Source organism: Phyllobates terribilis, unplaced genomic scaffold, assembly GCF_046119375.1.
Source record: "Phyllobates terribilis strain yellow unplaced genomic scaffold, ASM4611937v1 Scaffold_5__5_contigs__length_657084704, whole genome shotgun sequence".
NCBI classification, from domain to species: domain Eukaryota; kingdom Metazoa; phylum Chordata; class Amphibia; order Anura; family Dendrobatidae; genus Phyllobates; species Phyllobates terribilis.
Genome location: NW_027362765.1, coordinates 127278535 through 127291287, shown reverse-complemented (window position 1 = coordinate 127291287; position 12753 = coordinate 127278535). Strand labels below are relative to the sequence as shown.

The window sequence follows — 12753 nt, the reverse complement described above, 5'->3', positions numbered from 1 at the left end:
TCAGAGTTCGTTCCCTTGTAAATGGCGTCCATGCGCCTTCTTTTCTAAAAAATTGTCTTCGGCTGAGAGAAATTATAACGTGGTAATAGGGAACTTTTGGTGATCAAATTGGCATTCGAGGAATGGCGACATTGGTTGGAGGGGGCTGTCCATCCTATTACTGTTATTACTGGCCATAAGAACCTGTCATATCTCCAGTCAGCTAAACGTCTCAACCCTAGGCAAGCTAGATGGTCCCTGTTTTTGACACCTGTCACTTTTCATCCAGGGGTCAAAAATGTCAAGGCTGATGCTTTCTCGGAGCTTCCCTGGTGGTGGTGAACATGAGAACCCTTCCCCGATATTACAGAAAGGGGTTACATAGTTTATAAGGCCGAAAAAAGACAAGCGTCCATCCAGTTCAGCCTATTTCTTGTGCACTGCAGCTATTCCGCAGCGTTGATCCAGGGGAAGGCAAAAAAAACGCATGCGGTATAGGCCAATTTACATCACTGATGAAAAATTCACTTCCCGACACCAATCTGGCAGTCAGATTAAATTCCTGGATTAATTAACTATCACTAAGTATAAGATGTAATTTTATTGTTCTCAAGAAAGGCGTCCAGGCCTCTCTTGAACTCATTAAGTGAGTTGGACATCACCACTTCCTCTCCCAGAGAGTTCCAGATTCTCACGGCTCTGACCGTAAAGAATCCCCTTCTATGCTGGTGCAGGAACCTCCTTTCCTCCAGACGCATAGTGTGCCCCCTCGTCTTTGTCACCATCCTTGGTATAAACAGGTCATGGGAGAGATCTCTGTACTGCCCCCTGATGTATTTATACATGTTTATGAGGTCTCCCCTAAGCCTTCTCTTTTCCAACGTAAATAGGCCTAATTTTGACAACCTCTCTGGGTATTCTAGTCCCTCCATTCCCTTTATTACCTTAGTCGCCGTCCTTTGTACCCTCTCTAGCACCAATATGTCTTTCCTGAGCACCGGAGCCCAGAACTGTGCACAATATTTTAAGTGCGGCCTTACCAGCGCTTTATACAGAGGAAGAACAATGTTCTCATCATATGCCCCTATTCCTCTTCTGATGCATGCCATGACTCTATTTGCCTTCGCAGCTGCTGCCTGACACTGGGCACTCCAATTTAATTTGCTATTAACCAAGACGCCCAGGTCCTTCTCCATGTCAGATTTGCCCAACGGTTTCCCATTTAATATGTATGGGTGACTGCTGTTTTTCTTACCCATGTGCATGACCTTACATTTATCGGCATTGAACCCCATTTGCCATTTTTTGGCCCAACTCCCCAATTTATCTAAATCTTCCTGTAGCTGTGCCCTATCCTCATCTGTATTAACTACTTTACAAAGTTTAGTATCATCTGCAAATATTGCTATTTTACTATGTAATGCTTCCACTAGATCATTAATAAATATATTAAATAATATAGGGCCCAAGACAGACCCTTGAGGCACCCCGCTAGTAACCCTGACACACCCTGAACTTACTCCATTGATAACCACCCTCTGCTTTCTATCACTCAGCCAGCTATTTACCCACTTGCACACATTATCCCCCAGACCAAGCATTCTCATTTTATATACCAACCTTTTGTGTGGCACAGTATCAAACGCTTTGGAGAAGTCAAGGTATACAACATCCACTGACTCGCCCCGGTCCAGCTGTGAGCTCACCTCCTCGTAGAAGGCGATCAGGTTTGTTTGGCAGGAGCGATCCCTCATGAATCCATGTTGATATGGAGTTAGACAGTTATTATCATTAAGATATTCTACAATAGCATCTCTAAGAAATCCTTCAAACAATTTACCCACAACAGACGTTAAGCTGACTGGTCTATAGTTCCCAGGGTCACTTTTAGACCCCTTTTTGAATATTGGTACCACATTTGCTTGGCGCCAGTCTAGTGGGACAGTCCCTGTCCATAAAGAGTGCTTGAATATAAGATACAGCGGTCTGTCTATCACATTACTTAATTCTTTTAGTACCCGGGGGTGTATGCCATCTGGGCCTGGTGACTTGTCTATTTTGATATTATTTAGGCGTTTCTGAACTTCCTCCTGGGTTAGGTGGGTGATATTTAGCGGAGGGTTTACTTTATCACTCTGCATTTCCTCCGATAAATTGTTTTCTTTTGTGAAAACAGTGGAGAAGAAGCTATTGAGTAGGTTTGCTTTACCCTCATCGCCCTCTGATTTTACCCAGGTTATTTTTCAATGGGCCAACTCCATCAGTTTTAATCCTTTTACTGTTTATATAGTTAAAGAACAGTTTGGGATTCGTTTTACTTTCCTTGGCAATTAGTCTCTCTGTCTCCTCTTTTGCTATTCTTATTTGTTTCTTACAGATTTTGTTTTTTTCCCTATAAGATATTAGCGCTTCCTCGCTGCCTTCTTGTTTAAGTTTACCGAAAGCCCTTTTTTTGTTTTTCATTGCCCTCTTGACTTCCTTATTTAGCCACATTGGCTTCCTCCTATTCCTAGCCCTTTTATTCCCATAAGGTATGTACCTTCTACAGTGACTATGTAGGACTGTTTTGAAAATTTTCCATTTTCTATCCGTGCTCCTATTACTAAAGATACTATCCCAGTCTATAAGGTGAAGGGCATCTCTTAGCTGATCAAACTTTGCCCTCCTGAAGTTCAGTGTTTTTGTGACTCCCTTGCTGGGCACCCTACTGAAGCACATGTGGAATTGTATAATGTTGTGGTCACTATTTCCCAGGTGCCCCCCGACCTGCACCTCAGTTATTCTGTCTGGCCTGTTAGTTAATATTAAGTCTAAAAGGGCCGTCCCTCTAGTTGGCTCCTGCACAAGTTGTGACAAATAATTGTCTTTGATAATTGACAGAAACCTGTTTCCTTTCTGAGATCTACAGCTTTCGGTTTCCCAGTCTATATCGGGGTAGTTGAAGTCCCCCATAATAATCACCTTGTTATTTTTTGCTACTTCGTCTATTTGTCTCATTAATAGACTTTCCGTGGCTTCTGCTATATTTGGTGGTTTATAACAGACTCCTATGATAATTTTATTATTGTTTTTTGCCCCATGTATCTCCACCCATAAGGACTCGACCTCCTCATTTCCCTCCCATACATCCTCTCGTATTGTAGGCTTTAGACACGTCTTTACATATAGACAGACTCCACCCCCTTTCCGATTTCTTCGATCCCTTCTAAACAGACTGTAACCCTGTAAGTTAACTGCCCAGTCATAGCTTTCATCTAACAATGTCTCTGTTATTCCCAGGTGGGAATCATTTTGGCGCTTTATCCTGAACTGGAGGGTGAGGTGTTGGAGGCTCAGGGGGACATCCCTGCCTCCTGCCCTTCAGGAAAGTTATTTGTACCATCTGATCTGCGCCGGAAAGTAATCAAAGATCGTCCTAACTCTGTGCTTGCTGGGCATCCAGGTGGTAAGACTACCGAGGACCTCCTCTCTCGTCGTTTTTGGTGGCAGGGGGTTGCATCTGGATATAATTGAACATGTAGCTGCTTGTAGTATTTGCGCGTGTTCTAAGGTTTCGCATACCCGTCCATCTGGTACTCTTCTTCCGCTACCTATCCCTAGTAGGCCATGGACACACTTGTCCATGGATTTTATTACTGACCTACCTGTTTTTGCAGGCAAAAAGGTGGTTTTGGTCGCAGTAGATAGGTTCAGTAAAATGGTTCACTTCGTCGCATTACCTGCACTTCCCAATGCCAAGACACTTGCTCAGGGGTTCATAAATGAGATTGTGACGCTTCACAGGGTTCCCTCCGATGTGGTGTCTGATCGGGGGACCCAGTTTGTTTCCAAGTTCTTGAAGGCATTCTGTTCTCGACTGGGGGTGCAGCTGTCCTTTTCCTCTGTCTTCCACCCTCAGTCGAATGGTCAGATCGAACGTGTCAATCAGAACTTGGAGACATACCTCAGGTGTTTCGTCTCCGAAAATCAGGAGGATTAGGCATCCTACTTACCGCTGGCAGTATTTGCCATCAATAATCATCGTCAAGAATCCACTGGCAGGTCACCGTTCTTTGGTGCATACGGTTATCATCCACAGTTTGGTACCTTCAGTGGGGGAGGAGCTTCAGGAGTTCCTGAGGAGGAACGGTTTGCTTTGTTGCTCTCCTCGGTATGGCAGGGTGTTCTGTGTAATTTTAAAGACCATGGGAGACAGGTATAAACGTATGTCTGACAGAAAACGCTTGCCAGGTCTGGACCTGAATGTGAATAACTTTGTGTGGTTGTCTACCAGGAATATAAGACTGAAAGTTCCTTCTTGGAAGCTGGGACCTAGGTTTATTGGTCCCTATAAAATAACCGCCTTCATTAACCCAGCAGAGTTTCGTCTTGAACTTCCTCAGACCCTTAAGGTCCACAATGTTCCACAGGTCCTTACTCAAAAGGTATGTGGAACCTCTTGAGCCCTCGCGTCTACCACCGCCCCCAGTAATGATTGATGGTAATCTGGAGTTCCAGATTTCGAGGATTGTAGATTCTCGTCTCAAACGTCATTTTCTACAATACTTAGTGCACTGGAAAGGCTATGGCCCAGAGGAGAGGATGTGGGTTTCAGCATCAGAGGTGAACGCTCCCAGATTGGTTCGCTCATTCCACACCTCTTTTCCTGAGAAACCTGGTTCTGAGTGTCTGGAAGCCACTCTTAGAGGTGGGGGTACTGTCACTGGTCTGTCAGAGGTGACAAACAGTTGCCCTGCAGTGGGTTGCAGGAGATCACTACGTTTGGCATTGCAGACAGTTTCTTAGATAAGAGGCTGTCTTTAGGACCGAGCGGCTACCTCTCTCTTACTAATTAGCTCTCTGACCTGGGTGTATATATACCTGGTGTGTCTGAGAGGGAGTCACTGGCTATATCCATTTCTACGTGTGAAGCTTAGCAGGAACAGACAGTACTTCGTCCTCTCTGGAGCTTGAGGCCGTGTGCTTATTTGGAGTTCATCTAAAGCTAAGCCATTTCCCCTGTTTTGTCCACCCGTGTTGTCTATAGAGTTTAGTGGAGGTTGACTAGTGCTCATCTCCTTCCATCCTTAACCATAGCCATGCGCCAGGGAGAGTACGGCGAGGCACACGTGCGGCAGTTGCTGAGGAGGCAATATATAGGGACGATAGTTGAGACAGGGTGACGCTAGACCAGACTAGAAGGTCTCCACTCCCCCCCCCCCCCCCCCCTCCCCCAACCCCCCTCTCTTCCGTAGTGTCTGGGCTTCCTTTTCCTTTTTCCTCTGTGTTGCACTAGTCTTCCCCACACCTGGCATGACACTATGTATACAAATATCAGAATGCTGAACTTCACTATCAGCCCAAGAGAGGTTAGGTTAGGTTGGGTTCCCAGCAAAGAAGATCACCTTGTCATGGCTGCTAGGCATGCATGGATTGGCCAATTTATGCGCTAAGTATCTTAGTTTTTTTTCTATTTTCTAGAGCAGTAATGCAATTCAAATTTCAAATATTTCATGTTTACATGCTATAGCGTTACAGAGTGCAACTATAATTTACTCTCCTTATGTGATGTAGGCTACAGGATATATTTAGTCTGATGGCAGATCTGGAGAGAAATTGCTGTGAAAGGGAGCGATTCCAGTAAATACATGATGAGAAGTAATTGCTGCTTGAGCAATTCCTTAATATATTTTTGAGCTTCATTCAGTATAGGAATAACACTCTTCTCTCTTTTCCAGCTGATAGGGTTGGTGTTCTTCCTACTTGCCCTATTACTATATAAACCTCCCCCAGTTTCCCCAGCAAGTAGTGTGGACAAGGCAGCCAATGGTCATTCAGTGACGGACTCTCAAGGAGAAACGTTGGTGCCCTCATCGGGCAATCCTTCCTGAGTCCCCCTAGTCTTAAATCCCTCCACGCTTCCTCCACTGCCTTCATGCATCACATGGCTTTCCTCCGGTCATCAAGACTGTGCTGTCACAGGTGACGTTTTACTACCGACCGCATGAAAGGGCTATCCAAGCACTGCGATGACATCACAGGACATGGGACAGTACGTGTTTTAGCAGATACAGATCAGAAATCTCCTGTTTCTTTGTCTGAGCACTTAGAACACAGTCATTGTAATAATATGTGGACAAGCACTAAAACATTATTTATGCTAAGATTTTATTACATTTTATTGAGATCATAATTTATAAAATGTGGCTCATAATTCTTTTTTTCCCCATTTTGTGTAATATGAAAATTTCTACAATTTTCTAGTTTACTTTGTGCTTCAAATCACCATTTTTGTGGTCTGTGCTTGAATGCTTCAATTTACTAAAGCAAGTAGAGGTTGACAACCTGACAACCTGCTGATAAACTGTACCTGCAGTTGCCACTAGAGGGAGGTCAGTACCCATTGTATGAATCCATATGCAGGGAGCTCCCTCTCGTGGCCAGATAAATTATAATAAATGTATCAAGATAGGAAAACCATTCCCTGTACATGTATTATAGTATAATATTGGATTGAAAAATAGAATGGTGGAAAAAAAAAGTTGTAACAAACTCCCAACTCTGAGCTGTATTAGATCTGTACAGGTTTTCAGTTTATGGCTGTAAACACGACTTTTGTCATTCACTGGAAACAAGCAGATATTGACCAAGGTGAGGAATTGAAATACAAATTATATTAGGAAGACAGTTTTACTGCACAATGATAGAGCAGTAGATAAATGCTGAAAACCCTTTTAATAAATTGTTATAGCATATCTGCTAGAATTCATTGGCTGACGATTAATATTTCAGTGATGGAACTACGTGGTTAGATTCGGACACCCCTAAGGTTTATTCCTAAGGAGAAATACTTGGTGTGCCACCCTTTTCCCGACAAGTTATACATGCCAAGATTGGGTTCTTTCATTGAACTTGGTGCCAAAACTGGCATGGTTACAGGGTCCAGCAGTAAATCTGACCCTAGGCTTGTAGCTGTGATATTTATTAAGCTCTAGTGACACCACTATCCCGCCCCTCTTATGTGAGCTGGTGCCTAGTGTACAGCTGATCACATAGGGTCAATCTTTCGGGGTCTCCGGAAATCAACAACTTTGGACACGTTCAGTATTTGGTCAGTATTTTACATCAGTATTTATAAGCCAAAACCAGGAGTGGAACAATCAGAGGAAAAGTCTAATAGAAACACGTCACCCCTTCTATATTTATCGCCCATTCCCGGTTTTGGCTTACAAATACCGATGCAAAATACTGGCCAGATACTGAAAGTGTGAACATGGCCTTACCCAGCATTACACAGAATCTATTAAAATCAATGTTCATTGGTTGAAATTGTTTGATTTGCTCAAATCAATGTGCAAACCTTCAAAAGTCTAGTTCAGGTCAGAAAACAAAAAATATTAACTTTTCTTCCTTATATTTTTAAATAAAAAATCTGATTAATAAAGCAGCCTGACATAAAGAATACTATGGCTCAGATGCCGACAACCTGCCTGTTCCCTTCCCTACTGACAACTGTTGAACTCAGTGTTAGATTGGTGCCATGCTAACAGTCTGCCTATTATAACTACACTACAGTTTTTAATACAGGCTTGTTAGCCTGTTATGTCGTAAATCAGTCTGTCTCAAATTCCTTAGATCTTTACTTTTTTTTAAAGGGAATGTATCATGAGAAAATTTCCTGTTTTTTATGTTAAAAAAAAAAAAAAGAAAAAGATAATTTAATAAAACTGATAATGATTTGAAAAAAAACACCGATTACATTATCAGTTAAAAAAACTTAAAAGAAACCTTCAATTTTCGCACTGGCTACTAGATCTAGTATTACACTCCTACTGCATATTGGGTACATGAACATTAGCAGCAATAGTCTGACTCAGACTGCACTGAATTGTATTGAAGCATTTAATGAGCATGTTTTCATCAAGGCAAATGGTTATCAAGAAGAGTGGGGCAGCAGAAGAACTGCGGAATGATGGATCCTATGGTATCAGCTGTGTATAGGTATTGTCTTTCATTTTACTCCTGTCTGTGATGATAATGCGGCTGCTGAAAAGTAATCAGTTCTGAACAGGAAGTATGAGTCCAGTACAAAACCTAGTGACCAAAGTGAAAATTGCAATTGATTTTTTTTTTTTTATCGCTATATGGAAAATTGAAAAAAAAAAAAAGATAAAAAGTACATAACATATAATACACAATAAAATTAATAATATAATCATTTTCTATTGACACATTCCCTTTAAGGCAGTGCTGACACTGCATTGAGGGTATTGAAATTGCCTGGCGGCTTGGTTATACACAAACCAGGCTTTCCTTTGCCCCTTACTGCCACATTATATTGTTCCAAAAATTTGATTAAACATTTAATGAAATTTCTCTTTTTTATTTAAGTTTATAAATGCAATATTTGAACCAATTTTAAAATAATCATAATTGTAGACTGCCATAGGGCAAGTCAGAAGCACAGAGATCTATGCATCCACAAGCACAATGCAGTATCTGGGATCTGTTTTATCTCCATTCCTATTTATAAAGCAACAAAATGTATCTATGCAGAATTTTATATTCCCCGTATTTTCAGAATATGTAATATACGTATGGTAAAAATAAAGTTATACATATTCAGTATTATGCTAAACTTTTAGACAGGTGTAGAAAACATGCTGAAAAGTAAAAATGCTTTAAAACCTAGAGGTGTTAATAGTTAATTTATAAAAATAAGCAAAGTGAATGGAAAAAAAGAAATCTAAATCACATCAACCGCCATCACTTTTTCTTCAAAACACTTGTGCACAGTTTAAGGAAGTCAGCAGGGAAGTTATTCTAAACATCTTGGAGAACTAACCACAGATCTTCTGTGAATGTAATTTGTGCAAATCCTTCTGTCTCTTCATGTAATACCAGACAGACTGGATGATGTGAGATCAGGGCTCTGTGGGGCCATATCATCACTTCCAGGACTCCTTGTTTTTCTTTTATTGGAACAATTAATATACTATGGCAAGACTGAACACTGCAACAAGACATAAGATACTGCATCAGCAAGGTCTCTCTGATTGGCTTCAAATCCAGCTAAGATTTTTCTTGGCGATGCAGCTTTAGGAAAAAGTAGTCAGTCTTTTTCCTGAAGCAGTTTGGATGATGGTTTTACTGTCAACTTTGTGGTGGCTCCATTTTTTTCTTCTATAGCCTCAACTATAACTAGTGAGCATCTTCCTAGTGGAAGCCGCCCGAGGAATGGACAACCTACTTAACCGCTGTAGCAAAGACATGTAGGACAAGGTTAAAACCTAGCACTAGAGGTCCTGGTTATGTGCACCTGGCTAGCTATGGCTAATAACAGGCCATGTGTTCACTTTAGTCAGTCAGCTGGGGAAGCTGAGCAGTTTGTGTGTTGGAGCTGGTGAGTGACTGTGTTGATTTACAGACTGTGCCTGTGACAACTAATGCCCTTGCTGTGGTGTGAGTAAAACTGTGTTAATGTACTGTGCCTAACCTGACAATAGGACTGTTTGATTTATTATATGTTTTGGGTTGAAGAAAAACTGTTATGTTTTATTTTCTTATGCCGGAGAAAGTATTTTCCTTTGGAGTGCGGAGAAATTAACCTTGCCTTGTTTTGACACAAGAATCTGGAGCCTGTGTGAACTCTAGTGACCTCACTGTGTGAATCCCTACACTACTTTTCCAAACTCTCAAGCTGTTAAAAGATGTAAGAAAAGACTGAACATGTGCATAGCAATGTCATTTTTTACATTGCCGTGGACTATGTTCACTTTTAGTGGTGCTTTAACCTTATTCTGCAGCTGGGAAACTAAATTAAGAACAAGGAGTCCAGGAAGTGATGATACGGCCCCACAGAGCCCTGATCTCAACATCATCCAGTCTGTTTGGGATTACATGAAGAGACAAAAGGATTTGCACAATCGACATCCACAGAAGTTGAAGTTCTCTAAGGTGTTACATTTTATTAATTGATAAATAAACTTTTAACACTTCAATTTTTTAAATCATTCTTTTTCTGCAGTATTTTTTTCACACCTACTTAAAAGTTTTGCACAGTACTGTATATATACTCTTCAACAGTGAACGGTAACACTAAGAAGGAAAAGTCGTGGAATTATGGAAATCACAGGATGGGTAGACATTTTAATGACATGCAAATGATGACAAAATGGAAACAGAGTTTTCAAAACATCTCCACTTATTCAGTATTGAGTGTGAGCGCCATGTCCAGAAATCCCCACCCTTACAGCCTTGGCTGCTGTCAATGAGGTTATTAATGGTTGTCTGAGGAATGTTCTGCCGCGCTGAATGCACTTGGGCAAATCATCAAGATCCACTGCTGACTGTTTCCTTTGCATTTTATGACCAATGATGTCCCAGATTTGCTTGATGGGAGACTAGTCCGGAGACGCTACAGGCCATAGTAGCACGTTTAGGCCACGCAGACTGTTCATAGTACCACCAGCAACATGCATCCTTTTGTTGTGATATTGAAAAATGGCTCCTGGGACACTTTGGAGAAATGGCCGTACCACTGGTTCCACGGCCAAATCAATGTAACACTGAGCTGTTACTGTATCTGGAATGACGAGTTGAGAGGTCCACCTGTTGTATATTATGCCACATGTCACCATAACCTCTGGGGTATGACTGTTGTGATGTTCCCTCGTAAAGGCCTCCGTTCTCAACGTGGTCCCCAGACCAATCTGTTGATATCTTTGCTTGACTCATCGCTGAAGAGAATAGACCTCCATTCCAGGTTCCATTCCCATATTACTCTGCACCATGACAGCCTTTGAGACCAATGGCGTGAGGTCCATGGAGCACCTGTAGCTGGACGTCTGGCTTGTAGCCCAATGTCGTTCAAATGCCTTCTGATGGTTTGTGCGGACACTGTTTGACATCTTAGACTTGGTATGTGATGTCTAATTACATTTGCAGTGCAGAATGGATTCATCTTGGAACCAGTGGTACTATCTGTAAGGGAAAAAGTAATGTTAGAATGTAAGTCTGACATTCACATGGATAATTTCGTACAAAGTACCATAAAATCTCTGAACTTTTATGACTGCTGGGGTCAAGGAAATATAGCAGGTCCCAAAGCTGTGGATGAGGTGGGTTGGGGGGGGGGTGATCTCTTGGAGTAGAGGGAGTGTTATTCTTGATACATAGGTCTGGTTACACCATGCCTCAAAGGATTGACATATGTTAACCAAACTGCACGTGACGCTCATACTCCATACTGAATAAAATACGATGTTTTGAAAAAACAAAATTCTATTTCCTCATTATTTCCATATCATTAACATGACGGTCCATCCGGTGATTACCATAATTCAACAACTTTCCATCCTTGGTGTTGCAATTTCAATGTTGAGAAATGTATATATATGTATGTATGCATAACAAAATATATATGTATATTATGTTTCTATATGTATAGTGGTTATTGCTGCTGGGTTACCTTTATAAACTTAAAGCATGTTTTAATATACATGTGTATATATGGAATTAATGTACAAAAAAAATGTAATCGCTTTTACATTACTTGTCTTATACTGACCCTGAGTTACATTCTGTATTGCACCTCAGAGCTGCACTCACTATTCTGCTGGTGCAGTCACTGTGCACATACATTACATTACTTATCCTGTACTGATCCTGATTTACATCCTGTATTATACTCCAGAGCTGCACTCACTATTCTGCTGAATGGTTCACTGTGTACATACATTACATTACTTACCATATACTTTACAAATTCTTAGCTACAATTGGCACTACAGGTAGTCCTCGGGTTACGACGGTCTCGAGTTACGTCGTTTCGTGGTTACGACGCTTTATACGACGCTCATTCCTAGGTGTTACAAGGAGATCTTGGAGGAGAAGAAGATGGTCTCCTTCCAAACTAACCTGCAGCAGTACTTCAAGAAGGTAGAAAGGCCTGCAACAGATACTGTACCCTCTACCTCAGCTGCCCCAGTATCTCCAGCACCTTCTGCTGCTTCTTCCCAATAAGTAAGCCTGTTCTCTCTTTGGAATGGTTATCTTTGTTTATTATAGTACTGTACAATGTTTATTACTGTTACTGCACTACAGTATTTCATTATTAAACGTACTGTACTGCACAATATTTTACTGTACCTATGTTGATAATTATGTAGGGTACTGTTAGAATAGGTGTTTCGATAGGCTAAGTGTTTGCAGTACTGTACTATTATTATGGTACAGTACTGTATGAACCTATGATCCGACTTACGTCGAAATTCGGTTTACGACGCCGCGCAAGAACGGATCAACGTCGTAAGTCGAGGACTACCTGTATATACATTACAGAATATTGCATGCAAAATAGTAACCCCCAACACTAGAACAGTGAATGCAGCTTTAGCGTGTAATACAGACAAACTAAGAATCTGTAAAGAATATGTTAAGTAATGTAATGTACGTACAGACCAAAAGTTTGGACACACCTTCTCATTTAAAGATTTTTCTGTATTTTCATGACTTTGAAAATTGTACATTCACACTGAAGGCATCAAAACTATGAATTAACACATGTGGAATTATATACTTAACAAAAAAATGTGAAACAACTGAAAATATGTCTTATATTCTAGGTTCTTCAAAGTAGCCACCTTTTGCTTTGATGACTGCTTTGCACACTCTTGGCATTCTCTTGATGAGCTTCAAGAGGTAGTCACCGGAAATGGTCTTCCAACAATCTTGAAGGAGTTCCCAGAGATGCTTAGCACTTGTTGGCCCTTTTGCCTTCACTCTGCGGTCCAG

At 41.2% G+C, this 12753-nt stretch overlaps 1 protein-coding gene across 4 annotated transcripts in view; it reads left to right on the top strand.

Moving 5' to 3' along the window:
* Positions 1 to 12471, top strand: part of SLCO4A1 (solute carrier organic anion transporter family member 4A1) — a 68397-nt gene extending 55926 nt beyond the window's left edge. For all 4 annotated transcript variants that reach the window (XM_073682968.1, XM_073682970.1, XM_073682969.1 and 1 more), the window contains one exon: positions 5697 to 12471. In XM_073682968.1, coding sequence (XP_073539069.1) covers positions 5697 to 5849 — 153 coding nt within the window. In that variant the 3' untranslated portion in view covers positions 5850 to 12471. The remainder of the gene's footprint in view (positions 1 to 5696) is intronic.
* Positions 12472 to 12753: the final 282 nt, after the last annotated feature.